The sequence below is a fragment of the Poecilia mexicana genome, unplaced genomic scaffold, assembly GCF_051168715.1.
Source record: "Poecilia mexicana isolate PSO_F unplaced genomic scaffold, ASM5116871v1 scaffold_19, whole genome shotgun sequence".
NCBI lineage: Eukaryota > Metazoa > Chordata > Actinopteri > Cyprinodontiformes > Poeciliidae > Poecilia > Poecilia mexicana.
In genome coordinates this window covers 4,754,803-4,782,533 of record NW_028263388.1, presented here as the reverse complement: position 1 = coordinate 4,782,533, position 27,731 = coordinate 4,754,803, and the positions used below count along the sequence as shown (strand labels likewise).

Here is a 27,731-nt window from a genome sequence, read left to right as displayed (position 1 = left end):
TCATTCCTGGACCAACCTGGAACTCAGTGAGATTCTGAGAGTGACCCATTCTGTTCCAAACCTGGCTGATGGATTTTATACACTTGAGGCTGAGGAAGTTGTTGAAACACTGGAAGGATGGATGACCCATTATTTTGGACAATGTAGTGCGTAGTGTTTGACATATCTTGTGAGAAACACATTATATATTAGGTGGTCGAACATGGACTGTATCATTCTATGTTGATGGATTCTTTCCATAATCCATAAAATTACGCAACTTACAGAAATGAATTTGCTAAATGGAAATGCACCAATTTTTTTAAAAAATTACTTTTGTCCCCTTTTTTTGCTACAATGAGATGGTTTTTCATCCGTATCAAAATAGATGTATTTTTACAAAGTTGCAACAGAAACTTTTTTCCCGTCACACATACAGCTGGAAGTTACTACTGGCAAAAACGACGAGAAAGATGGGGGAGGATGACTATTTGTTTATTATTTTGTTATTATTTTTATTATTATTGTTCCGTTGTTGTTTGTGACTTTGTGCAGCTGGCTCCACCAGAGCTCTCACAGTTCATAAAAAGTTGTATGTCATTCCAACGTATTGAATCCATAACTCTTCTGTAAAAGGGCCGACTACAGTTTCGCCCTACACGTAGCCGCTCCAAAGTAGGCGGGGCTTGTTGCTCCAACGCCTGATTGGCTGATAGATGTTGAGCTCTATCATCATGACTGAATTAAGAATATATCTCATGTAGCTGTTTAAATCTGTCGTTGCAATTGTTTTTAATGACTTATTGCATGGTCAAGCGTATTCACATGGGATTTTAATTTAATTTCTTATTTAATGGAAACATACGGAGCCCCACAACTGAAAAATAGTTTTTTCGACATTAGCCATTCTTAGTAACTTAGAAATTAATAAATGCCGTACAGATTATTCCTTAAAACTAGCAAATCTGACTCTGAATCTTGAACTAGAACTTCAACATAATCAGTTTTGTATGACCACTTTTTCTTATACACTGTGATAGACAACAAGTAATGCTTAGTTCACATTAACTATATGTATAAGCTACAAAAAACAATAGAAAACCCATTTAGAGGACAACTGAGTGATGCCAGCCTTTATGACCATCCTCCACTTTGGAGGATTAGTATAAGGGCTATGTGTTGCAAAACCTGCAGTCTTTTTTTTCTTATTGAAAAAGCTTTTGTTTTGTTCCTCTTACATAACTAGATATCCTCCTTTAAAGCCAGTCACATGCTCACGGATCAACACTCCACATTACGGTGGGCCACAATCAAGTCCCCATTCTGCCTCCAGAACAATGCAAACAGACCTGGCCGCATGAAAAGCACTCTGTTCATATTAGTGGCTCCCCGCTTCTGCAGATAAGGCTGACTGAAAGTGCATAATCATTTCCCCCTTTCTGTCTGTGATGGCAGGAAGGAGTCGGACATTCTCCAGGGAGATTGCTCCCACTCCAGAACGGACTTCTGTGCGTGGCTGTGTGTGTGTGCTTAATTTTCCTATTTGGACTCAAGCAGCATGTGTGATCCAAATGAAAATGGAGGTGGGTTTTACCGTCTACAGTAAGTAGATCTCCCTCGTTATTGTCGTCTGCTGAAGTTATAAATTGTCCATTTTGTGCATAACACACTTCCTGGACATGAGTGGCATCAGGGCTGCTGCTGGAGAGAAAAAAGTTGCTGAAACTGAACAAGATCATAGGAAGACAAAAGATAAAATAAAAAGTTTTGGAAAATCAGTGGCTTCCCACTGGTCTCATTATCAAGGCCTTGATTGCAACTCAAACACAGGCTCCTGTCTGGGAGCCCGGCTGGCTCTTCAGAAGTGCATTAGCTGGGGTTTATTGGACTGTGACAACTCAAACTGTCTGCCCTGTCCTTTCTCTGCACACTGTTGGGTTTCACTGTTTACCTGCACACACTGGAGCGAGCTAATGAGTTTGTTTTGTGCGCGTTATTGTTTCTTGCCATTCAGTTTTTATGGGCTGTAGTAGGAATGGAGATAGGTCGATTACTCTAGTAGCATTAACTAAATGTTGAGGACAAACTCAGATAGCAGTGGGTGATTACCAGGATGAACAGAAATGCTTTGTTTACTCTTTATGCATTAATAATGATATGATAAAAAGCAAAAAATAAAATCACTAATCCTCCCCTAATATTGGTTAAAGTTATTGCACAATAATTGCTCTGAATGGTGAGAATAACTAATGTGTAACACCAAACTTCACTCACAGCCTTTATAGCCTGTTGGACTTTAATGGTCGTTTCTTTGGGGATTTATGCCTGAATCAAGGTGTGTTTTTGACAGGGGCTTAGGGACAGACAAAGACAAAACCTTTGTTTTTTACAGCTCTATAAACAACGTGTTAAAGGGGGTTGCCATGTTGTCCCCTGGGAGCTTAGCAGGACAGCACAACACGTGTCGAAATGTCCTGAGCAGTAAACTCTGAAACACCGACGGTGAGGTTTCATTTCTACTTGACGTTCCTGCAGCGGCTTCAAGAGGTTTCAGCTCATTCAGTGTCTTTATTATAAAATCAATCTGTTAGACCTGGTGGCTTCATGGTTTAGATTCTTACCACAAAACTGCATCCTTTGACTGGCTGGTGGCATTCAAACATAGCAAATTGTGTAAATGTGTATCTTCACCATCATGACATAAAAAAATTCCATGCATAATAAACCCAAATAACAGAAAGGTTTATCAGGCTAAAAGGATTTAAAGCAGCTGTTCAGAATTACAGCAAACAATAAATTATATTCTTTAACTGTGTGGCTGATAGTTAAAATGTTTAACTGAGACTCAAAACGTTTTACTGACAGAAAATAAAAAGAAAACTGCATGGCTAAAATGTTTGCCAGACTAAACTTTTTGGCTGAAAGGTGAACTTTCTACTAGTTAGTTAACAACTTTGGTTAACAGCTGAAGCCTTTGGGTCCTACATAGTTTAATAAATAGTGATGTTTTGGGAAAAAATATGAGTAGGAGTAAAAGTTCTAGCAGGTTAACAGCTTAAAGCTTTTAGGTGAAACATTTGCTAGTAAACTAAACCTACATTTTAGGATAACACATTTAATTTCTGAATAACAGTTGCACTTTTTAGTTCAAAACAAAACTTTTGCTAGAATGTTACCTTTTTAACTAACAATTAATTTGTTGTCCAATGGTTAAACTTTTGGCAAAAACTTAAAGTTTTTGGATTACAAAGTGCCCAGAAAAAACGCTCAACCTTTTGAGAAGAACCTCTGACTTTTGGGCTAACAGTTGAATTTTGGGGGGCTAGCAGTCACTGCTCCGTAGCAACTAAATTAAAACTTTTAGCAACAACTAGAAATGTTTAACAGCTTAAACTTCTGGCCAATAGCTGAAACTTTTGTCCAAATTTATCACGCACATTGAATTGATGAACTAACTGCTCAAATTATCCAGATGTTACAGTTTTTAGCTTATAGGCTATACAAAATTTTGAAAACATCACTAAGCAAAACACCATTACAGATTTGCACAAATCTTGGAACAAAATCAGCAATGTATTTTTTGCAGAAAAATGAACACATTTATTCACTTTAAGCACAGAAGATATCACAATCATTAAGTTTGTCCTGCTGGTCTGAAATGTCCAAAATGTAAAAGTGGAATGAACTTCATGTTTATGTACTAATAAGTGATTTAGAGGTTTTAACCAACAGAGAAGATATTTTGTTTCATGAAGCTACTTTAATTTGCGGTTCATTTGGTAAAATAAATCTAGACAGATAGAAACGTTTATGGTTTCAGGTTTTGTTCCTGTCAGTTGCAGCTCTGTGGACTGAACACAGCAGAGATGATCCCTGAACATAACTAGTTTATGTTCCAGTTACAGTTTAGTGGATGAAGTAATTTTTCACCTGTTGATGCAAATATTTATTGGTCTTACTGGAATACATTTTCTCTAACTTCCATGTTGACTGGTATCGGTACTATGTAGAGCATGATGAGTTTCTTTTTTCACATCTCATGAAGAAAATTGTTGCTCAAAAGATTTTAGGGTTAGTAAACTGATAAAACTGCTTAGTCATAAAAAAAACTATAAATAATACAAAAAGAAGACACAACAACATATTGTGTAGTAATTAGCGACAAACAATGCCTCAGGAGGGGGTTGATTATGCATGACCTTTATATAATAAATAAAAATGGCTCCTATGCATTTCATGCAGCAATAGTCTAAACAAATAATGAGTCATTACTGTTTTTAATGTTGCATTAATCACCAGGATGATCAAAATGATCCACCTGTTTGCACACATACTCAAAATGCACACGTGCACACACACACACACACACACACACACACACACACACACACACACACACACACACACACACATACACACACACACACACACACATGTTTATGTGGCCATCTTTGTGGGGACTTTCCATTGACTTCCATTCATTTCTACAGCCTAAACCTTTACAGACCTAACCATCACATACCTAACCCTAACCCTATCCAAAACTCAATTCATACCTTAGTCCTAACTCTGACCCCTGACCCAAAAATATGGTTTCCCCTTGTGGGAACCAGGCTTCGGTCCCCACAAGGAGCAATTGGTCCCCACAACGTAGTATATGTCAGGAAAATCGTCGCCACAAGGTATTACAAACAAACGCATGTACACACACACACGCACACACACACAGACACACACACACACACACACACACACACACACACACACACACACACACACACACACACACACACACACACACACACACACACACTTAAAGAGGTTGCACTTGTTGGATTAGGGTTGCTTTTGTAGAGTGTTGAGAAACAGTAAAAAAATAAAATAAAAATACACCCCTATTTTTCAATCAGAGTTGGTTCTGTATTTTTATTTTTTTTATTATATATAGACGTATTTGTCATGTGCATATATCTTCTTGCCAGTGGGGGCGCTCTCGTGCTGCTGTGGGTCTAACAGGGAGAATGAGTTTCCTGGCTCTGGGCATGCACGACTCAGAATAAATGAGTTCTTGCCAGAGAAACATTGTTACGACTCGCTTCCTCTATGATCCACAGAATAAACGAGTTCTTGCCAGAGAAACATTGTTATGACTCGCTTCCTCTATGATCCACAGAATAAACGAGTTCTTGCAAGAGAAACATTGTTGCGACTCGCTTCCTGTGTGATCCACAGATCTGGTTGCACAGGATTCATCTGCCTGTGCACCACTTGATACTGGCCCCAGATTCCCCTAGATCTGGTGCCAGTAACAATTGGGGGCTCGTCTGGGATCCCAAGTGCATTGCCAGGAGCGGTTGCTGCGGAGACGGTGAGAGACAGTTCCTGAGGCTTCAGGGAAGCCTGCATTGCGTGCGTCATCAAGAGAGCCAAAGCAACCGGTGAAACGTCAGCATGGCTACCATCAATCCACGGCGAACACTCATGTTCAAGATACAGAAAACATTTTGTACATTGAGTACAGAACAGTTGCAGATAGTTGTGACTTTGATTGACGATAGAAGTGCCATTCATGCTCATGATTTAAGTGAACCAGAACTGTATGATTTGATTATTGACTTTGTTAGAAGTGAGAAACTGAAAGGGCCTGGGGATGAAGGTTCGCCACTGATGTCGGTGCAACTGGAGATGACCCAACCACATTGTCAAGAACTGATAATGTGCCAGCCGGTCAGACTGGTTATCCTGCTTCACTTCAGCTGGACTTCATCAACTCAGGCCTGCAGACAGCTACTCCAGATACAGACATTCCCTTGCAGCCAAGACAGACAGCAGGTGGCTCCTCTGCTGACATACCAACAACAGCAAGTGAAATTGGTAAGAGGAGCCCCTCTCCTAGTGTAGGAGACAAGGTGTTGAGGTTAAATGATGTTGTAGCTTTACTTCCACGCAGAGAGTTTAGGCTTCATGTTGGACAAATCTCTGATTTTGGTTCTGATGTGTCTTACAGTAACCTATGTAAACAAATAGACAAAGGACTACAGGAAGGTTGTAGTGACATGGAAATAATTTGCACAATCGTCAGATAATGAAGACAGGTACATTCAAAGAAATGTTGTCTAACAAATGTGATTTAAATATCGATGAGCTTAAGTGGTTCCTCCCCTCACATATCAGAGATAAAAATAGTACTGAGCTTTTCCAAGATTTAAGTAATGCAAGGCAACCAGAGAAAGAGAGTGCACAGCAATTTCTGTACAGAATAATGGGTCTTAAGAAGGTGTCCTTTTCGAGTCAGCGCAACCTGGGCCAGATTTTAGCTATGATAAGAAACTGGTACAGGGTACATTTTTGCACACACTGTACCAAGGATTGAATGAAATAAACAGTTATGTCAGGCATGACCTTAAACCTTTCCTTCAGGACTTGCAGGTTAGTGATGATTTCCTGTTGGAACAGATCACAAAGTCTACAAGTGAAGAGGCAGAGAGACTGAGACGTCTTGGGTTAGCATCGAAGACTCTACCTGTGACTGTAGGTGCAGCCCAACTTGAAAATACTAATTCAAAGCAAGACAAAGATGATACTGATTTGCAAGCTAATTATGCTGCAATTAAAGAGTTGACTGCACAGGTGTCTACTTTAACCAGACAGTTGTCCCAGGTTATTAAAACTACTGAGAAGGCCATGTCTGACCTTCCCTGTCCACCCAAAAATCACCTCACAGCAGCTCCAGCTGACACTAGAGGCTGATGTAGCAACTGTGTAGAGCAAGGCCGAGTCAGTGGAGTGCAGAGTTAGGGAATGGCCAGGAGATGGTTCAATGCTATTCCAGCCTAAGAATACACCCCTATTTTTCAATCAGAGTTGGTCTTGTCTTTTGTTTTTTGTTTTTTTATTATATATAGACGTATTTGTCATGTGCATGTATCTTCTTGCCAGTGGGGGCGCTCTCGTGCCGCTGTGGGTCTAACAGGGAGAATGAGTTTCTTGGCTCTGGGCATGCACGACTCAGAATAAATGAGTTCTTGCCAGAGAAACATTGTTACGACTCGCTTCCTCTGTGATCCACAGATCTGGTTGGTCATCTGCCTGAACAACATACTGGCCCCAAATCCCCCTAGATCTGTTGCCAGTAACACTTTCAGGCGTCATAAACTGAACAGCAGACCGTGAAGAGCCCAGACAAACTGGAGCTACCCTCATAAATGTGTTCTGAGTGAGCAGCTCATACCTGAAGGGCTTTTTGTGTGCCGAGTCTCTTCCTCAGAATCCTTATGAGAATAAAATTAAAATATCGAGTTATTTTCCTCCTTAACTTCCTCCTCTAAAATGCGTTTATAGTGACCTGGATTTGAAAAACGCTTCATGAAGTAATAGTGATGTTTGCTTTAATTCGGTTTAGGACTCACCAGGCCTGTCATCTCAAAACACTTCAGAAGACAAAGCGCTCCAGTGCATACCCACTTATACAGAACCCTGTTCTGTCCAGATTCAAATCAAGTCAAGTCAGTCATAAAATAAGATTCAGTCCAATTCAGTCATATTTACTGTACAATACAGTCACATTCAGTACATTATGTGATGCAGACTGGTAAAGCATTCTGTAACTACGGATTGGTCCTGTTGTTTGTCAGTAACAGCATCTTAAATGTTTTTCCATAAAACTCTCTACACCTGTATGTGTGTGTCAAACAGAGTAGTATTATTGATCAGTGTGTAGCCTCTCCGGCCTTTCAGACGCTTCATCACCAGCTGAATAATACATGCCGCTCTGATGAGAGCAAAGCTGCACCAGAAAGTGAACAAACTCATCATTCCTGGAGGAGATTCATTTCCCACTAATTAATTGTCATTTGTTCAGAGCTTCAATCAAAAACAGTCCTCGCTGCTCTTTAACAGATTAATTCAACCTGATAAGTTATGAATTTTAAAATATATTAAAAAGTAAATTAAAAAAACAGCGTCAGTGGCTGAAAACGTATTATTTGGTTGTTTATTTTTTATGACTTCAGATATAAAAACTCTCAGCTGTTCTTGGCTTGTTGCAGTGAACCTTTAATTTTTTACCTTTGAATATCTGAATATCCTGCCAGCATGTAGCTGTTGTTGCTGACAAAGGCAGTGTGGCTCACTCCCTCAGGCCGCATGACCTTGGGGGGACGCCGGGTCCATTCAGTCAGTTTAGAACCAGATTCCATCTGTCTGACTACACCTGTTGATGCTAAAACTGGCTTCATCTGATTTATGGTTCTGGATTCCGCTTGAACTAAAAGAATTTTAGCTGCATTTCAACATTTGTTATAAATAAATAAATAAAAGCTTAGATTGGTCAAACCTGATCTGCATCATTTTACAGTAAGAAGTGATGTTCTATGGGATATTTTTGAACCATTTTCTCTGTTAGTAAAAAAAAAAAAACAATAAAAAAATATATATTTATTTGTGGGCCTGTTTAAATTGACATAAGCTTAAAAAGATAAATATCTAGACTGGTTCAATGTGGACAGAATTAGTCTGTATATAACAAACTATTCACAACTTTTCTTTTAAAACCTATCATCCAGTATTAGCATTAAAGAGCGATTAATTTTTTTTTATCTCTACAGTACATACAGTCATAGTCATTGAGGCTCATTTGTCAGATTAAAAGTACCTTTTGAAAATAACCAGGTATTAAGCATAGTTTTATTAAACCCACATTTCTGTATTCTAAAATGTTTGTTTTATATATTTGTCTGATGTAATATTTTAATTTATAATTATAATAATTATAATTTATAAACTGCTCCTTATGGGGACATTTTATTGGTCCTCATGAGAGGAAATTGTGCTTTGGGATTAGGGGTTATGACGTGACGGTTAAGTTTAGGGTTATGGATAGAAAATGAATGTAAGTTCCCACAAGTCATGAAAACACGACTGTGTGTGTGCGTGTGCGTGTGGACCGTTTTGCTTCCTATTCAGTTACATTACACGGCGCCAAATCACAAAACAAAAAAGTCATTTCTGGCACGTAAAAACAAGTTCGATTCCCATCTAGTCAGAAGTTGCAGTCACACTGATCCAGTATAAAAAAATGATGTGCGCGTCTTGTTTCTCATATTCCATAACTCTGCTGAGTAAGAAGCATTACTGTAGATGAGCACGAAGCTTATTGCTGTGAGGTCATCTGGTCTTAACTTACACGAGAATTCAGCTTCCAACAGGAGGTGTATTGATTTTAATAAGCTGTTCTTGCGCTGTCCCTGGTGCTGAAATAATTACCCATGTACTTCCATCAGTAATATTTCAACTTCTTTCCTCCACAATTGAGTAAAAAATATGAAAATACAGGAGAAAAATTAATTTGTCATGTCTTTTTAACAGCCTCACACTTCGCCACATTTCAATTCAATATTCATTACACACACACACACACACACACACACACACACACACACACACACACACACACACACACACACACACACACACACACACACACACACAAATTAAGCCTTCAATTAAAACCGTGGCTTTCTCGGTATTGCGTTTTAATCATAAATTAAGTGATGCATTCGCTGACGTTCGAGTTTGAGCGTGAGCTGATAAGTTTTGTGCAGATAAACGAGGCGTTTTACGCGCCGCTCTTCCAGCGGAGGGGTGTGGTTAAGTTCCCACTGCGCATCAGGTACCGGTCCCCACGCTATATAACGCCACGGACCGGAGAGGAGAGCAGGACAGGACAGGAGCACCGAGGTGACCGAACCACAGGACAAGTTCAACTGTAAGTTTTCACTCTGTTCACTGATGATTTATTTGCGGAAAGTGTTCTTTTTGCGTGTTGTGTGCTCAATTTACTGTCAGATTAACTACATGCTAGATTCAATTTGAAAGCAAACTCGTATTTCGACTTTTCATTTATTTAGTTTTTTGGTTGATGATGTAAAAAAAAAAAAAAAAGTTGACCCTGGAAGCCTAACCCAAGCCTCACTTCTCAGATGGCCAAATTGCTGAGATCGTGGGTGATGTTCGCGGCTCTGGTCGTCTGCCTGCTGGTGTGTTGGAGCGGCTTCGCGGACGCCTACCCTCCCAAACCGGAGAGACCCGAGAGCAACGCCTCTCCGGAGGAGTGGGCCAAGTACCACACAGCTGTCAGGCATTACATCAACCTCATCACTAGACAAAGGTCAGTCCAGAAGATCAGGGTGTCATTATTTTTTTTAATGTTTTTATTTCATGAAAATGAAGAAAAGCAAAAAATTATTTTAACACCAGTTAGATTCTTTCAAAAAGTACAGATACATTTTATTTTACATTGAAAACCTTCTTCAGTCCCTATAAAACCCACCCAACATCACTACCTCCAACACTACAGAGCCTCTTCTGAAACAAACAAACAAATTATTTATAGCAACCTTTATTATCTTATAGAAATTGTTTTTACCGAAAAATGCTTCTAATTGATTTAGATGAGTAAACAACTGGTTGATAAGAAAAATAACCTTTTTTTCAATGAGCCATATATATTTTCAGGCTGCCTTATTCTGAGATAAACCTGTCTGATCAGTCAGCATATCTGTTTTAATGTCAGCTTAATGCAAAAATAAAATGTTTTTGACAAACAGAATGCAGTTTTGATAATTCAGAGGTTGTGTTTTAAACAACAGAATGATCCATCAAATGTCTGACCAGTTTAAATGCGTAAGTTCATGACCAAAGTGGCCGAGACTCCCTGGCCCGGCCTTAGCCATAACTAAAATCATATCCAAATAATCAACTTTACTTGCTTTGACCGTATGTCCAGATAAGCAATAGAAAACATGTTTAGGAACTGGAAAATAACTATCTTATTGCCTCATGTTGGCCCCAGGCTATGCTTCTCTGGACAAAGAGTCATATCACCCATAACACAATCTCAACTTCCTCTTGGGGAATAAATGACGTCATGTCCTACGATTGCTTCGCCTCATCTTGTTTAAAAACCTCCACTAAGAGTTGGGCTTAGTTTCAGAAACAACTGAAACTAACTGCTGGGTTAGTATTTATAAAGTCATGCCATGCATCTAAATTGCGAGGCGTGAAATACTGATGTTGGCCAAGCTGGACGCCTTCAATGCCTCATCACTGGTTCATGCTGGGTGAAAAGACTGAATAAAACCAGAGCGTTTATTTAGCTTCCTGGTTGTGTAATTGTCCTGTAATGGAAGCTGTGTATAGTCTTAGCATTAGCCTCTTTTCCTCTGTAATTAAACTGCCTGGATCTGCCAGTGCAGCCGCCTCACGCCCCAGGCAGACGCACGGTTTGCTCTTCAGCACACAGTCAGAGAAGACCAGTCCACCTGCCAGCCGGTGAACTTGAAAACCCTTATTTTCTTCTCAGATAATTGCACATCTCATTTGTGATTGGACTGCACGAGATTGCCAGGGCATGCACAAAGGCGTCATGGGAGTGTGTGCAGTTTACCCATCTTTGTTCACAGCTTAGTGAGCAAAGTTGGGGGGAAGGGGAAAAAAAAAACGTATTCCCCAAGGTTGAAATTCATAACAGTGTTGATGGGGTCATGCCTCCAGGCTTTGTAAAGCAAAGAGAAGGAGGACATTGGAGACTTTCCCACTGATGTTTGATTGTGGTCATTACAAGCAAGTGTTTGATTTTTCTTTTCTTTCTCTCCAGGTATGGAAAGAGATCTTCCCCTGAGGAGGCAGTAGCCTGGCTGCTGCTGGGCGCAAATTCTGACCAAGACGGCGAGCCACGGTGAGAAAACATAGGGAATTCACCCAAAGAGCAGACACTGATGTTTAGAAATAATGACCATTTTCATGCCTAAAGTCAGTTTAATCTGTCAAGGTAGAAATGCAATATATACAAGGACAGTCTTGTATATATTGAATCATCAATTATTAAAATCAATCAGTAAAACACAATATAAAGGGAAGGGTGTGATTTTATATATACTAGGTATTATTACAGGGTTTGCCCTATTTTTTTGTCTTGCAGCTCCGACTATGCTGGCACATGGTGAATAAGCCCAGACTGAATCTAACCAGCTACCCAGTTCCCCCAACCCACCAATCAAAACATTTCTCAAGAGAGCACCTGCACTGGCCACTGGAGACAGTCTCAATATTTAATTGTCTAATGTGCATGCAAATCAACGTCTCTCTTTTTCTGTTTGTTTGTTTTCGGACAGTAACTATATGTATCTGTTGATTCTCTAAAATTGTAAATAATTTGTATCTATAAAAGTCTCTTCACAATAAAGATCTAAGTGGAATTTAAAAAAAAGTTTGATATGCTCTTTTTTTTTTTTCAGAGGTGGATTTGTAAGTGTAGTTACATTTTCTACCACTAGATGTCACTATAATCATTTGCCGCGCACATTTGCAAAGCATTTGCAAGTCCGTCTCTTCGGTTTGCGGCTCCTGTATGGGTTCTCGTCGACGCCAGCCGACGGACCTTTAACTTCGCTCAGGTCTACCTGGCTAAACACGCGTTTTGACATCACCGAGGCTTCTCGGGCTTCCCTTTGGAAACCGTACCGGTGCGTAGAGGCGGCCCCTTTGGTCAATGGAGCCGTTAGTAAGGGCACGCGCGCCGTTGTAGGCAAGGTAAAGATAGCTGTGTATGTGTGTGTGCGTGTATTGTGAGGGGGGCTGCTGCTGAAGTGACGGCACACAAGCTCCGCTGCGCCTCAGCAACTGACAGACGACCATCGGTGAACGCTCTGACCGTCCTGCTGCATCTCAAAGGCGGGAAAAGTCCGGATACAGGTGCCCGGGGGGCAGGCAGGTGAGCGCATCAGCACGTCGCTCTTCTGCCATGGCTGAACGTCGTGCTTAGTTTATATCAGTGGGTAGCCCTCATACGGGTTCACAAGCTAAGCCTTTCCTCTTTGTTGCTCAGCATGTGGTACATACACTTTGTTGTTTGCTAATTCAACTATTGACGTCATTTGTTGGCTCTTTGAGGGTCCGCGTAGAGAAATCCCATTACCACCCATCAGAATCATTTACTGTCCAATCTCAGGACTGCATGTCGAGGTTAAGAACGTTCCGCACGCGACAGGCTCGTGCGCCTTATTTTCTCCCAGTCGGTAGACACTACTTCTGATATAATGCTAACCGAGTTGGCCTCCCTGTGTGTTTGCACCTGCGCAACAGTCGGCGAAATGAATGCAGACTGTGTTTCATTTCCATATTGACAAAGAATGGATGGACGTCATGCACCTGTTCGAAGCCATTGCGCATGCCCACACATTCTGAGAAGGTTGCTGAGGTGTCCGAGCGCGCGGAGCAACAGAAGGGCACGTGCTGCTTTGATGAGAATGTAGTATGATATATGTAGAAAAGCTATACGTGAAAATATGCAGGTTTATTTCTATTGTAATGACATGAGTTAAACATGGATATGAGCATATACAAATTAATTTGTAGTCAATCTAACAAAACAAAACAAACCATCAGAATTTTATATGTTTAAAAGATAGACTGAGAAGTCATCACAGTCGTGGATGTGCATTAATATCATGATACTTTAGGCGTTTTAAAGCCTTATCAAAATGAAGGGTTTAAAAAATAAAATCAAGTGGACAAGTTTGAATTTATTGGGGATATAATAAACTGTGTTTATTATTCTCTATCAAAAATATACATTCCGGCTCAAATATATAGATACATCACCAGTAATATTTGGATTATGCATTTCCTATATTTCTGATTCTGTAATATTATGAATTATCGCTACTCTTACTTGGGTAACATTTCTGGCTCTTTTTCCCACTGTGAGATTCTTCACTGAATGAACAAACCTGTTTAAACCAAAAATGCACCTGATACAAACAACTACAGTATAGATGAGACTTCTGTTGTGCCATTTAAAGATCAAGTCAATTTACAAGAATACATATCACCACTGTAAGTATTTTACCCTGTTCTAATACATACAGCTCTGGAAAGCCATAAGGACCACTTAAAATTATTGATTTAAAGCAGAACTCACAATTTCATCAAGAAGGTTCTGTCTCAGGAGTCAGGTAAAATATGTTACATCTATTAGTTTAATAAGAAAATAAATATTCAACCAAATTTTTGTTTTGCTAAAAATTTGTTGATTTTTAGCAACAATGATTTATTAAAAAACCATAACACTAAGAAACAATAATAGTTATTCTGATAAATGGCAGTTCTGTAACCAAAAATCCCTCAAAAAGGTTAGATTTAAATCACTCAGTTTATGTCAGTACAGTATATAAATAAATGTCCAAAAATGTCAGTTTGCTTTAATCAAACTAATGTAGACACAATAGGGTCCGTAACCTCAAATAAACAAAGTCCTGAAAATATCCCCCCATTTCAATCCAAAGTCCCAATCCAAAATGAAAAAAAAAAAAAAATCCCCCCCAAAAAGATGAGAAAAAATAGTGGTACCACCAAAAATCTGCAAAAAGGAAAATAAATTCCAGATCTCATCGGGAGTATCTTTCTTTCCCCTCAGTGGCGTCCTCTCGCACTGAGTGGCGTTTCCTGGGTGCAAGGTTCCGATCCAGCTTCCAAACGCACGATCTGTGGCGCTGGGGCGAACTCTGACTGGCGTTTATGTCTTTTCTTTCATTTTTTTTATTTGTTTCAAACATTCATAAAGGCATATCTCCTGCTGCACAGATATGACAGTGTGTGTCTTCCTCTCCGATACACACACACACACACACACACACACACACACACACACACACACACACACACACACACACACGCATACACACAAACACACAAACACACACACACCTTTTTATCTGGTTATCACAACCACGTCTAAAGCCAGCTTGATGCTGCCCAAAAATCAGTTTTAAACAGTGGAAACTTAGGATAATTCAACAATCAGTTGAAACTGCTCTAAAGAAACAGTATGCTTACTTTTAATTTATTTAGTCAAATATTGTGATTATGTTACAAGTTTCTTTGATTTTGCTCTTTGTAGGTATATGTTTGAGTAAAATGAACATTGTTCTTTTATTCTATGAGCTACTGACATTATGTCTCTGAAATTCCAAGCAAAAATTTTGTATTTATTTGCAGAAACTGAGAATTGATCAAAATAACGAAAAAGATGCAGTGCTTTCAGACCTCAAATAATGCAGAGAAAACAAGTTCATATTCATTTAGAAACAACAATAATAATATTTAAACTCAGGAAGAGTTCAGAAATTAATATTTGGTGGAATAATAAAGTGGTTCAGTGCAGTGGTCTGTTATTTAGTTCTGCAGCTGTATACATTACCTAGTGTAAGCATTGGTTTCATAAGTTTTATGTTGAAAACAAAAAAGATTTGGAAACAAAAAATTCTGTCTACTTTTATTTCACAATTTTATTTATTTATTTATTTTTTCAGTTTAGTTCCTAAAATATCAGAACTCACACATAATGTCATCAGACAGATTTTGTCTATCTGATTACATTGTTTTAATATAATATTATTGTTATTATCTATAGTTATTTTTATTTTTTTCCTAAAAATATTCCAGTTATTCAGTACGTAAGTAAACTTTTTACCACATAAATTTTCTTTTACACTTACTTGAGTAATTCCTTGGACAGATACTTTCACTTTTACTTTATGAAATATAATATAAAGTGCTACTCTTGCGTGAATGTAAATTTTTAGATACTCTACCCATCACTGCATAAATTGTCCCTTAACAAGTTGCTAAGATACCGCACACTTTTGCAGGTTATGATGATGGATCTGACAAATCAGACCTTAAATTGTTTTCCTTTGAAGCATAATGCACACATTTTCAGTTCCTTTCTACTTCTAATATCACCCTGCTTCCTCCATCACAAAATAACTTTTGATGTGTGTTTGGGATAATTGTCCTTTTAGAACACAAATCCGTCTGAGCTTTAACAGGCTGGATGTTATCTGAGGTAAAGTTGATTCAGAATTCCACCGACTTTGTTCAACGCGGCGTCACAATGGCCACAAAAAAGACCCTGACATGAGCAGCCTCTTCTTTTTGTGTGTTTGTTTCATTTATTCTAGAGACAGAATATCTAGTAGAGTTCAGAAAAAAAAAATCACATAAAAGTTTGATTTGCATTTCCTGAGAGAAATAAGTTGTTGGCCCCCTGCTGTTACTCACCCATTCAGCACACAGATTACAATCAGTCAGTTAATTACAAATCTCAGGATTTAACTCCACTCATTTCATCCCACCTTAGAACAAATTAACAATGCCTCTAATTTGTAACTGTGTTTATTATTGAATAGCAGATGTAGTTAGCTTTTTTCACTCCCAAGTTAGATTCGAAAAAACAGTTAGAGCATTATATGGCCCTGCTATATGAAACCTACTTTCCAAGATATTTTTATTAGAAACATATGCACACAATATTTTAATCTAGACCTGGTTTCTGTGAAGTGTGTGATTCTAGATGTGTAACACAGACACATGGTATTATTAAAGAATATTATGATATTGAATGAGTTCTGCAAAATTATAGCTCTAAAAAAATCTCTCCAGGATGTAAAATCAAATAAAAACCCCTTCATTTGATTGTTTTAATTTTTTTTTAATGTTGAATCTTAGTCACAGAGGCCTCGTTTCAGAGCTGTTCACTGAGATGAAAGAAACCTCTTCACCCTATCAGCTTGTTCCCTTTAGTAATCCAGGGATTTGCAGTATATTTTGGAGCCTTTGACAGCTCTGGGGGTTGGAGTTAAGATCATCACGCCTGGATGTACCTGGACAGAAACATTTCAGGTCCCGGCAGTTCCTTAAAAATTTAAGAGCTCTGCTTCCTCTAGTCTTTGAAAATATATCCTTCAGTCAAAAAAAAAGAAAAAAAAAAAGATTTATTTCACACCTTTTCTTCCCACCAGAGCATTACATTTAATAATTTCATATGAAAATGGCAGAGTGACAAAGTCACACATTCAGAAAGATTGAAAGAGCAGACCATATGCAGCAAATTAGTAGATTTTTATTTAACACAAGCAGTTATTTGTTGGCAAATATCTGGTAGTTTTATTGAAGTGCTGCAGGTGCCTCACCATGTCAGCACTTAGTTTCAATGAGTGAGTCATTACAGCATCAAGGAGAGTTTCTGATCTGCTGTGTGTTTCTTAGAGTAGCGTTTTAGTTCAAGGTTCAGATCATGTTCCTTTTCATGAGAAATGTTAGTAACAGCAAGGGCTGGAGCCAAGATGGGGACAGGGGCTATAAAGCTTAGGGCCCCCATACAACTACACACCCACCTGTTTGTTTATTTTCGAAAAACTTTTCATATATGTTGAGTCTACCTGAAAAAGCTTTAAATAAAGCAAAACTATATTGGGGCTGTAACGATTCCTTGAATGATTCGAGGACCTCAATTATTAAAATTCCTCCAGGAAAATTGATCTGCCCCAAAGCTTTGTTAAATTATGTTTTATTATTTAGCGCACCGTGTTCTGGTCAGGTCATTATTTGCGTTGCGCAGCGCTGTTACTTCTGCCTATGAGTTGTTGCTGGGTGCTAGCAGCATAACGTCCAATTCAAGTTCGGTCTGGGAGGATTTTATTAATTGATGATAATATCCGGGGTTTTATCATTTTTTTGGGGGACCAGTAAGCATCCTTAAATTGACTGGCTCGATCCTTGGAGTACGGCAGCTTATCTCCTCCCCAAGCTGCTGCCTGGTAGCGCTGAAGAGTGACTTGTTAAAAAAATTAACAAACTTAATCCCATTGTTGAATGTAAACACATATGCTTTTCAAAGGAGTAAACATCAGATGTTAGTTATTGTAGATCCAAAACTTATAAATAATTTTGCACCTTTGCTGCATTATATGAAAGTCAGTTTTCAGTTTGTTTAGGGCTTGATTGAACAAATTTATTCTCAGTGTAAGGTCATGATTTGGCTGATTTTTTTCCAAATGCTTGCTGTATTTAACCAAGTTTAATAAATTAAATAAAAGCTGATTTGGGGGCAGCAAAGTCAGATTTTCAGTCAGAATTTCTGGTAGACGTGTTTCCACTCATTATAAAAGCTGAGTTATAACAAGATGAATACTTTGTGTTGTGCGTTACATTTTCCAGTGCAATAAATTTATGTTGTAATAATTCTACCTTGATTAAAAAGAATAAAAAGGTCTCCATTTACATCAGCCACCTTTTTTTAGACATACCACATTTGTACTGTTGTTGAACTCAGTCCAAATGGAACAGAAGCAGAAGTTCAGTCAATCAGTAACATGATCAGTTGTTTTATTATTTTCATTCGTCGTCATGCTGCTGCCTGTATTAGGAAACCTTTCAAGAGACTGATGTCCACCTAAAACAGACCCAGTGATGGCCATGCTTTGTTGATGCTTGTTTCCCTTTAAAGCCACAGTTATGCTGAGGTTTTCTTCTCCGAGCTTTTCAGATCCTTTTACTGGTTCTTAGCAAAACAGCTCAAGTTCAGCCAGATTACAGGAAGAGCATCTGTGAACAGCAGGTTTCAAGTCTTGCCACAGATTCTTAAATGGATGCTGGATGTTGACTGTGTCCATTCTAATATAAAGGCATGCTTTCTTCTATTGTAGCTCTGACTGTCTGTCTGACTGCTTTTGTTGGTTTCCCAGCTTAAAGCTGAAACTGGTCCAGTTTTATGTCATTTTTTAGCGTCTATCTGTATTTTGCTTCCATCAACTTCACATAAACATTCCTGTTGTGATGTTCCCATGTTCTACCATGGCTGATGGACGGTGTTAGATTTAGAGATGCAAACATTTCAGTGTTTAATGATTTGACTTGATTCAGAAACAACTTTTAATTCAGAAATGATTTTGGATTCAGAAACCAATTTTTCTATTCAAGCAGTCAAGAAATTCTGTTTAAATTATGTGACTGATGAGGAGAAGTCAGTGTAAACAAATAGTACATTTATTTAAAACTATTCTATAAGGTTGCATACTGTATCAAACAGTTTATATTTAAATATAAATAGGTTTGTGCATAATTTACCAGTGTCAGGTTAGCTTAGCAGTCTGGCTTTTGCTTAAATCAAAAAATATTTTTCAAAATAGAATTTTACAAAAAATTAAGCAGATTTTTGAGTTTTTTGATTTTATTTTTTTTTCAAAATTCCTAAAAATAGGAATTGCAATTCTCTATAGAAGCATTTTTTTCTGCACTTTTACCGGACACCACTTAAAAAAAAACCAGGAGGAGGACTACAGCACAGGGCATTCTGGGTAAATACAACCTAAACAAACACTCGTGTCCAGCGCTAACAGGAAATATTTGCCAAAGGCAACGGAGAAGTCCTTCAACCAATAAAATATGATGCTACTCCATTTCTGTTTATTGTGCAGAATAAAATTGAAGTTAAGAATAACATACTACAGAGTAAGGACTAAATTTTATGTAACATGTATTTAATGATGGTGTAAATAATGAATATTGTTAGGCAGTTTTTAAGTTAATAAAAATTTTTAGTTTGTTCCTCGTGTATCCGAAAGCTTAGCCAGTAGTTCATCATTTACAGTTATATTTTCAAGCCACAGTAAGGTTAGCTTAGTTAAAATTCACCAGCTACTCACTTTCCATTCTGTTGATGGCTGCCACCGAGCAGCAGCACACTGTGTGCATTCATTTGCATGCGTAAAGCACCTTTTATTTTGAAATCACTGAACCGTGGAGCAATCATCCTTTCAATTATTTATTCTCTCCGTGTGCTGCGTCCCGTTCGGGGTCGTAGGGTCGGGCGGTCGGTCGGAGGCTGTCGCAGACGTCTTCGGGGAGAGAAAGGTTGCATTCAGGAACGACTGTCTGGCCATCACAGGGTCAGAATGCAGACAAAGGAGAAATATAAGATGCAAAGAAAGAAACCTTTATTTTCTATGTCCGTTTATTGTTAACTGTACCAGGAGAAAATATAAAGTTTCCCAACACACATATATGTATAATATTTTTACCTTGATAGACAGCTTAAACCTTCAGCTTTAGTTGAATTTAACTTCTATAAAAATCTTTCCACAGTGTGTGCCTGGTTCTGTCACCTAACAAATCTGGCTTAGTAAGGCAAGTTCTTCCTCTCACTTTAATTTTGTAAAGAACATTTAACACTGGACCTATAAGATATATTAAATATCCAAAACAAAATGCAAATAAAAAAACACACCATATCTGAAACCATAAATAAAATGGATTATGATGACTGTAAACAAAAAATACTCATCATCAGATTGGAAATTGAGTTCATTTTAATAAATCATACGATTTTCATTTGTAACCCCCCCCCCCAAAAAAAACAAAAAAAAACAATTTCTTCCCACTTCACAATTATGAACCACATTGTGTTGGTCTATCACAGAAGATCCATAGAAAATCCATTAAGGGGCTAGTATTATTTGTTTTCCAGGCACATTGTGTCATGTCATCCCACAATCAAGTAACTATGTTAATGTCAGTTGTTATTAACATGCTATGTATATCAAACATGACTTAAAAGAAATTTTAATTTGTAATTTGAAGTTGAGCATCTGTCTCTTTAAGAAACTCCTGCTCTATTTGGAGCTCTGCCTCCAGAAAGTCATCACAACATGGCTCCTCTATTAACCCTTAAACAATGTTTTTACCAGCGTTTCACTGAGAAGTAGCTCCTTTAGTGAGCTCAGCAGATGAGCAGTTCTACCAGGTGTTTGCTAATTACTTGTGGCTAGTCTGCAGGAGTGAGTGGAGGAGTAAAAGGGAAGGGATGCAGACAAGAGAAATAATCAAAGCAACACTCCAGGTATATTTCTAAAGGAGTATCATTATAATATAATGTAAAGCTAAAAAACATTTATTTAATTGTGACTAATTGGACAATTGGAGGGTTGTGAATATTTTTGCAGTACAATGGAGTTCAGTGAAAAGTATTATTTTGTGTTTTTTTAAATTCAAATTGCTTTTGGATTTGCGTGTTAAATATTTAATCATTTTAAAATGTTCTTATTGAGCAACATGAACAAATAATTGGACTGAAATATTGACCTCTGACCTGTACCTACAAGCTATCTCACAAATATTCAGATTGAAAGGAGCACCATATTATTAGGACTAGCTCACAACTTATTATTATTTTACGCATTTTCCCTTGTTGCCATGGCAAAGCGCCGGGGAAGGGGAGGGTGGGGAGGAGACAGCGAGCTCCTCCGTGGTTGTCTTGGATACGGTGGTTTTTCCATGTAAAGAAATGAGACGAGATGAACCTGTGGGAGCGCGGCGCTATTTTTAGGCTTGACGCCAGCATGCATGTGTGGATTAGGGCTCGTTTGGTTGCTGGTGCACGTGCGCTCCTGCGTGTAATGTGGCCGCAGAGTGAGGATGGCTGAAGGCGTTTTGTTTTCTTCTTTTTTTTTTCTTTTTTTTGGACGCCTGGCATATAAACACCTGAGCCACGGCTTGTGTGTCGTGGCCCCGGGACAAAGATGAGGAAGAAGGCTTTATTTGGACTTTGTCTCACATGTCTGCCTTCTCTACCTTCAGGGGCCTTGCTGAATAACAACAAGCACAATGAAGCAATTCAGCAATTCAGCAGACTTAATACTGACAATATCAAACGTTCCGTTGAGACTGGTTATTGGTTATGTAATATTTGGATGATACCAGGTGTCCTAAAAATGGCCGCAGATATAATTTTAGATCTGTGAGCGTCCACATGACAGAAAGCCGGCACACAAAGCCAGCCTTTTGTTTTGACAGTCCGTGTGGAGATGATAGCAGGTCTGTGACTGTGATGTCACGGCTGCTGTGCTACTGAGCCGATCTCTTCCCTGCCATATGTGAAAGCGTGTGTGTGTGTGTGTGAAGGAAATCCAATGCAAGAGCAAAGACGGTTTGGATTCCCAGGATATATATCGCTCAATACCAAATCTGAGCACAATACAATGGATTATACTGTGTTTTAGGAACACAAACAGCATTTTCTTTAAGAAAGTGCAAATTGCTAAGATAATTCCACCATCTTTGACTTGTGTCCAATTCTTCCCAGACTGACATGAAAGAGGAGCGAAGCTGATGGAGATCCTGACCCACATGACCTTCTCCCAACCCCCTGGTGTGTCAGAGCAGCCCCAAAGGATGGCCGAGCGCTGCTGCAGTAGCTCTGATTATTTTTAATGAGCTCTGTCATTTCGCATTGCAAACACAGGACGGCCTGGATCAGCCCCGGAGGACCGCTGTGTGCTGTGAAGGACGGCTTGGTTAAAAGTCCAGCCATGCAATGCCGGAATCAGGCGCATATCACTGCTTGGATGATAATTTTATAGACATTGTAAATGGTTATTTTAGCAAGCAAAATAAAAGTGACAATGATATTAGAAAAAGGTGATATTAGAAATATTTGGTAGAGTTGCTGTTTTATTCTCTCACTGATTTCTGCAAACACGTATCCAAACATCTTAGAGGCAAATAACAGGATCCCAGTGACCTGATGCTTTGTTTTGTGTATTTTAGTTGCAGTCAAGGACGTGTTGTGCAATGAACAGCAGATCTCGAAACTATCAACTGTAGATTTATAACAAATTAAATCAAACTGGAGCACAGAACAGGACGCTTTAATCTACATAATTGTTCTTGTTACCAGAAAATGAATATATTTTTATGTGCAGAGAAGATTTCATGTTAACCAAATATTTTCTGTCTTTGACCGTTTTTTTAAATAGTGACGGAAAAACCTTAAGGCCATCCGTCATTTTAAAAGATTGCAGTTCATACTCTTGAGCACTTGGATGCAGACATTTTCAACTTTATCCACAGAGCACAACAAAATCAATCAGTCAATTTAAAAAAATAAATAAATTTCCACCTTCTTGCTACCCGGGAGCCGACAGCGTGTTGAAGAGTTCTGGACAGGAAGCTTTGGAGCGCATCTGGTGGAGTTGAACCCTTGCTGTGGGTTTTCCTCTGCTGAAGTGAGGGCTTTGTGGGATCAGGAAACGCTTCAGAGAGTCTTTGTTGACATCTGATCACTTCACTTGGAGAAATGTTCCTTGATTTCAAAACTTTGGCTGAAGAGGTGCTTCTGCTGCCGAGCACAGATTCATTCTTCAGATCAACATCAACCTTGAGACATTTGGTTACGCACAAGCAGGTGAACCATTCATAACTTAAGTGCAATTGTTTAATCTTTTTGTTCATATGTAGTTATTGGGGCCACAGTCAGTGGTTTTTGTCACTAGTTGTGTTTCCATTGACCATAAAATTGTACAATTTGACATATCATAAATAAATTTGCTTAATAGGAAATTTTTTTTTCAAAAAAAGTTTGAAAAAACGTTTTTTTGATAAAACGTTTTGGCGCTAGGCCGTATCAAATTGGTTTGTTTTGCAAAACTGCAAAGGAAACACTTTTACTGCATCACGAGTCATATGATGAACAACCAGTGTTAGCACTGAAAACCATGAAGAAGAAAATGGCTGAAAGCAGCTTGAGCATCATGGTGCAGCGCGTTTCTAAAAAAAATTATCGTGAACAAATGCATTCACGTGCGATTTTTAATTACATTTCAAGAATGTAGGAAATGAAAACACAGCAATTCCAAGATTGTTACATACATAAAAAAATAATTGTAATATTTTGGCCTTTGGGAAATAGTAATGATTGTGGTAATTCTTTCTGATCTAAAACATGAAATGTTTATCCTTATTTAATGTCAGACAATAAAAACAAAACCATTGGCCTTTTTTAAATGATGAATGTAAACGTGGTTTTATCTGCAGTGTTACATTTTTAGCTATCCATATCTTAAACGAACAGTTGTCCAAGTTCACCATATCTGTTGTTTTTCTTCTCTGTGACGTCTCAACCTCTGAAGATGATGATTTGCTTGTGTCTATGAATATAGACAGTGACCCTGTGATGACTGCTCTGTTTTGGCCGCATTATTGTTGGTTTTACAGGGTAACTATGGCTATGGCAACTGGGATCCAGTATCCTTGGATACAGTGGTATCTTCCCCATCAGCCGCACTCTTTTCTTCCTCCATATTGTTCTCTCCTCTTCATTTTTTCTTAAACAACCAGTGCCTTCTTTCATACAGCCAGTCTGATATTCACTGAAGTTGTTTTGAACAAGCGAACAAATCGTCTGCTGTTAGATATGGGAATACTTCCAGGTTTTAGATTCTGGAGTTGAAGGCATGTTGTGAAGCTGCTTTCTCATCTACTTTCATTTGAGTAAATATGTTGAGGCAGCAGGATTCTGTGATTTTGAATTTCTTCTTGTGATCATGTTTTCATCAGGCTGTAATATGTGCTGTAACAATGAATAATTATTAGTGGTGGGACTCGATTAGATTTTTTTCTTTTTTTTTTTAGCTAAATGCAGGCATAGTAATTAATTTAATGCAATCAAGTGACAAAAAAGCAACTTCAACTCAAAAACATTTTTGCTGCTAAATTCTAGTATAAACAGACATGAGCTCATCAACCATCAGTGTCAAGATCCGTGTTTTTGTGTGTTTATTTTTGAGTTTTCTGTGTTCCGTCCTGTTTCCCTGTGAGTCTCTGTCCTGTCCTCCCCGTTGATTGCTCCCCAGGTGTGTCTCGTTCCCTTAATTACCCCGTGTGTATTTAAACCCACCTGTTGTCTGTGTTCCTCGTCGGGTCCTTGTCGTAGTTCGTCACGCCGGTAGAACTGTTAAGTCCTGGTTGTGTTTGTCTATGTCTAAGTTTGTCTATGTTGTCTGTTAGTTCGTCTGCCGGCACAGTAGTACTGTGAAGTCCTGTGTCGGCATTTGCTCGTTTTTGTCAGTCTTGTTTATTCAGCGCTACCGGTAATTAGCTGCGTGCTATATTGTCTGCCGTGCCGCCTGTATTGGACTGTCGAGCTTTTCACCATTAAATACATCATCTTCACCATACCTGGGTTCTCAGCGTCTCTCCTCACCAATTCAACCCCCACCTCTTGACAGAAGGACCCGACCAGTAAAGGTGAGGATCGCTACCTACATCATCATGGACCCTACTCGGTGGAGAGAGTTGCAGGATACAATAGAGGACTTTAAAGAGGTTACAGCAAACTCCTCTTTCCTTTTCCGACGCCTCGGTGTAGCCGTAAGACTCCTTTGGGTGCTGGAGGGCTGGTCTCCGCACCTACGTTCGCTGGGTTTGGTGGAGTTGAAGCAGGAGGCAGAGCGGGAACAACAAACAGCGTTGGCGATCATGGCTGGCGATCCTCTGCCTCCTAAGCCGGTCTTCTACTCCACCGCCCCATCTCCGGCACCTCCTGTACCAGCCCCGCCCCCCGAGCTCCCCGAGTCTGCTGCCGGAGCGCAGCCGCCCGAGCTCCCCGAGCCAGAGCTCCCAGAGTCTGCTGCCGGAGCGCAGCCGCCCGAGCTCCCCGAGCCAGAGCTCCCAGAGTCTGCTGCCGGAGCGCAGCCGCCCGAGCTCCCCGAGCCAGAGCTCCCCGAGTCTGCTGCCGGAGCGCAGCCGCCCGAGCTCCCCGAGTCTGCTGCCGGAGCGCAGCCGCCCGAGCTCCCCGAGTCTGCTGCTGGAGCGCAGCCGCCCGAGCTCCCCGAGTCTGCTGCTGGAGCGCAGCCGCCCGAGCTCCCCGAGTCTGCTGCTGGAGCGCAGCCGCCCCCCGAGCCAGAGCTCCCCGAGTCTGCTGCTGGAGCGCAGCCGCCCCCCGAGCCAGAGCTCCCCGAGCCTGCTGCCGGAGCGCAGCCTTCCCCCGAGCCAGAGCTCCCCGAGTCTGCTCCGCCCGAGTTTCCAGAGTCTGCTCCGCCCGAGTTTCCAGAGTCTGCTCCGCCCGAGTTTCCAGAGTCTGCTCCGCCCGAGTTTCCAGAGTCTGCTCCGCCCGAGTTTCCAGAGTCTGCTCCGCCCGAGTTTCCAGAGTCTGCTCCCCCCGAGTTTCCAGAGTCTGCTCCCCCCGAGTTTCCAGAGTCTGCTCCCCCCGAGTTTCCAGAGTCTGCTCCCCCCGAGTTTCCAGAGTCTGCTCCCCCCGAGTTTCCAGAGTCTGCTCCCCCCGAGTTTCCAGAGTCTTCTCCCCCCGAGTCCCCAGCCGGCCTTCCTGCCGGCCCGCCTCCACGTCTCGGCTTTCTGCGCCGGAGACGCCGCCCGCCGGATCCGCCTCCACGTCTCGGCTTTCTGCGCCGGAGACGCCGCCCGCCGGACCCGCCTCCACGTCTCGGCTTTCTGCGCCGGAGACGCCGCCCGCCGGACCCGCCTCCACGTCTCGGCTTTCTGCGCCGGAGACGCCGCCCGCCGGACCCGCCTCCACGTCTCTGGTTCCTGCGCCGGCGGAAGAGACCGCCGGACCCGCCTCCGGGATTCCGGTTTCTGCGCCGGCGACGCCCGCCGGACTCGCTCCTCCGCCCACCTGTTGGGTTGTTTTTTGTTTTGGACAGTTTCTGGACTCTGGCCCCTTCCGTCGCCCCTCCGCCCACCCCGTTGGGTTGTTTTTTGTTGGACTGTTTTTTCTATGGACTCTTGCCCTCCTTCCGTCGCCCCTCCACCCACCCTGTTGGGTTGTTTTGTGTTTTTGGACTTTTCTGTTTTTGTGGGCGTCTGGTATCCGCCCTTGAGGGGGGGGTACTGTCAAGATCCGTGTTTTTGTGTGTTTATTTTTGAGTTTTCTGTGTTCCGTCCTGTTTCCCTGTGAGTCTCTGTCCTGTCCTCCCCGTTGATTGCTCCCCAGGTGTGTCTCGTTCCCTTAATTACCCCGTGTGTATTTAAACCCACCTGTTGTCTGTGTTCCTCGTCGGGTCCTTGTCGTAGTTCGTCACGCCGGTAGAACTGTTAAGTCCTGGTTGTGTTTGTCTATGTCTAAGTTTGTCTATGTTGTCTGTTAGTTCGTCTGCCGGCACAGTAGTACTGTGAAGTCCTGTGTCGGCATTTGCTCGTTTTTGTCAGTCTTGTTTATTCAGCGCTACCGGTAATTAGCTGCGTGCTATATTGTCTGCCGTGCCGCCTGTATTGGACTGTCGAGCTTTTCACCATTAAATACATCATCTTCACCATACCTGGGTTCTCAGCGTCTCTCCTCACCAATTCAACCCCCACCTCTTGACAATCAGATTGGTGCAAAGTGCTATTATGTATATTTAGTTTTCAAGTGTTTCAGGAACTTCTGATAATTCATGAAACTTCTTTAGAAATCTGGACTGTGGACGCTAACATTAGCGTTGGGGACATCTGTGCTGCTGCTAAGTGTTTAGCATTAAGATGCTATTTAAGTTTGAATAGCTTTGCTGATAAACTATCACCTTTTAGCACAATTTAAACACAACAGCAGTCTTTTCCAGCATCCAGTCAGATTGTTTTATGAAGCAAAATTTAGCCACCTGTAGGTCAATAGAAGGAGCTTTATAATCCATTGCTGCTGATAGCAGATGTTGCTTGTGCATCAGATTTATGGGTGTATCAGAAACACACAAATAAAATAGTTCCAGCTTGGGACTTTTGTATGTAAAAAGAAATTCGATTAATGTCGTAAAAAAATTTTATGCATTATAATCTATGTAATTAATTAACCAATGTTAATATGTTAAAGTCTCGACCCAATAATCATAATTTGTAATTGATTATTTAAAAAAAAGATTCGTAGCATTTTAATTTTCTTTTGGTCAAACTAGCAAGTCAGGGTGCCATCTGTTTATCATGAGTTACGCAACATTCACTCTCTATCAGGTACCTTTCTGATAATACCAGTTTTACAGAGCAATATGTGAAGGAATGAATCTGCATGTTCCCAGTGTTGTACACTGTTCCCAAACACTGCACAAATACACAGAATAAGCACAAACAACTTCTCTCCAAAC

At 40.3% G+C, this 27,731-nt stretch overlaps 2 protein-coding genes across 2 annotated transcripts in view; both read left to right on the top strand.

Moving 5' to 3' along the window:
* Positions 1 to 9,382: 9,382 nt before the first annotated feature.
* Positions 9,383 to 12,247, top strand: LOC106923306 (peptide Y-like). Its single transcript, XM_014996271.2, has 4 exons — positions 9,383 to 9,745; positions 9,960 to 10,147; positions 11,636 to 11,716; positions 11,960 to 12,247. The coding sequence occupies exons 2-4, from the start codon at positions 9,960 to 9,962 to the stop codon at positions 11,982 to 11,984; spliced, it is 294 nt and encodes a 97-aa protein (XP_014851757.1). The 5' UTR covers positions 9,383 to 9,745; the 3' UTR covers positions 11,985 to 12,247.
* Positions 12,248 to 12,358: 111 nt separating this feature from the next.
* mpp2b (MAGUK p55 scaffold protein 2b) overlaps positions 12,359 to 27,731 on the top strand; it is a 56,813-nt gene continuing 41,440 nt past the window's right edge. Inside the window, exon 1 of the mRNA XM_014996257.2 lies at positions 12,359 to 12,751. The gene's annotated coding sequence lies outside the window, so the exon portion shown is untranslated. The remainder of the gene's footprint in view (positions 12,752 to 27,731) is intronic.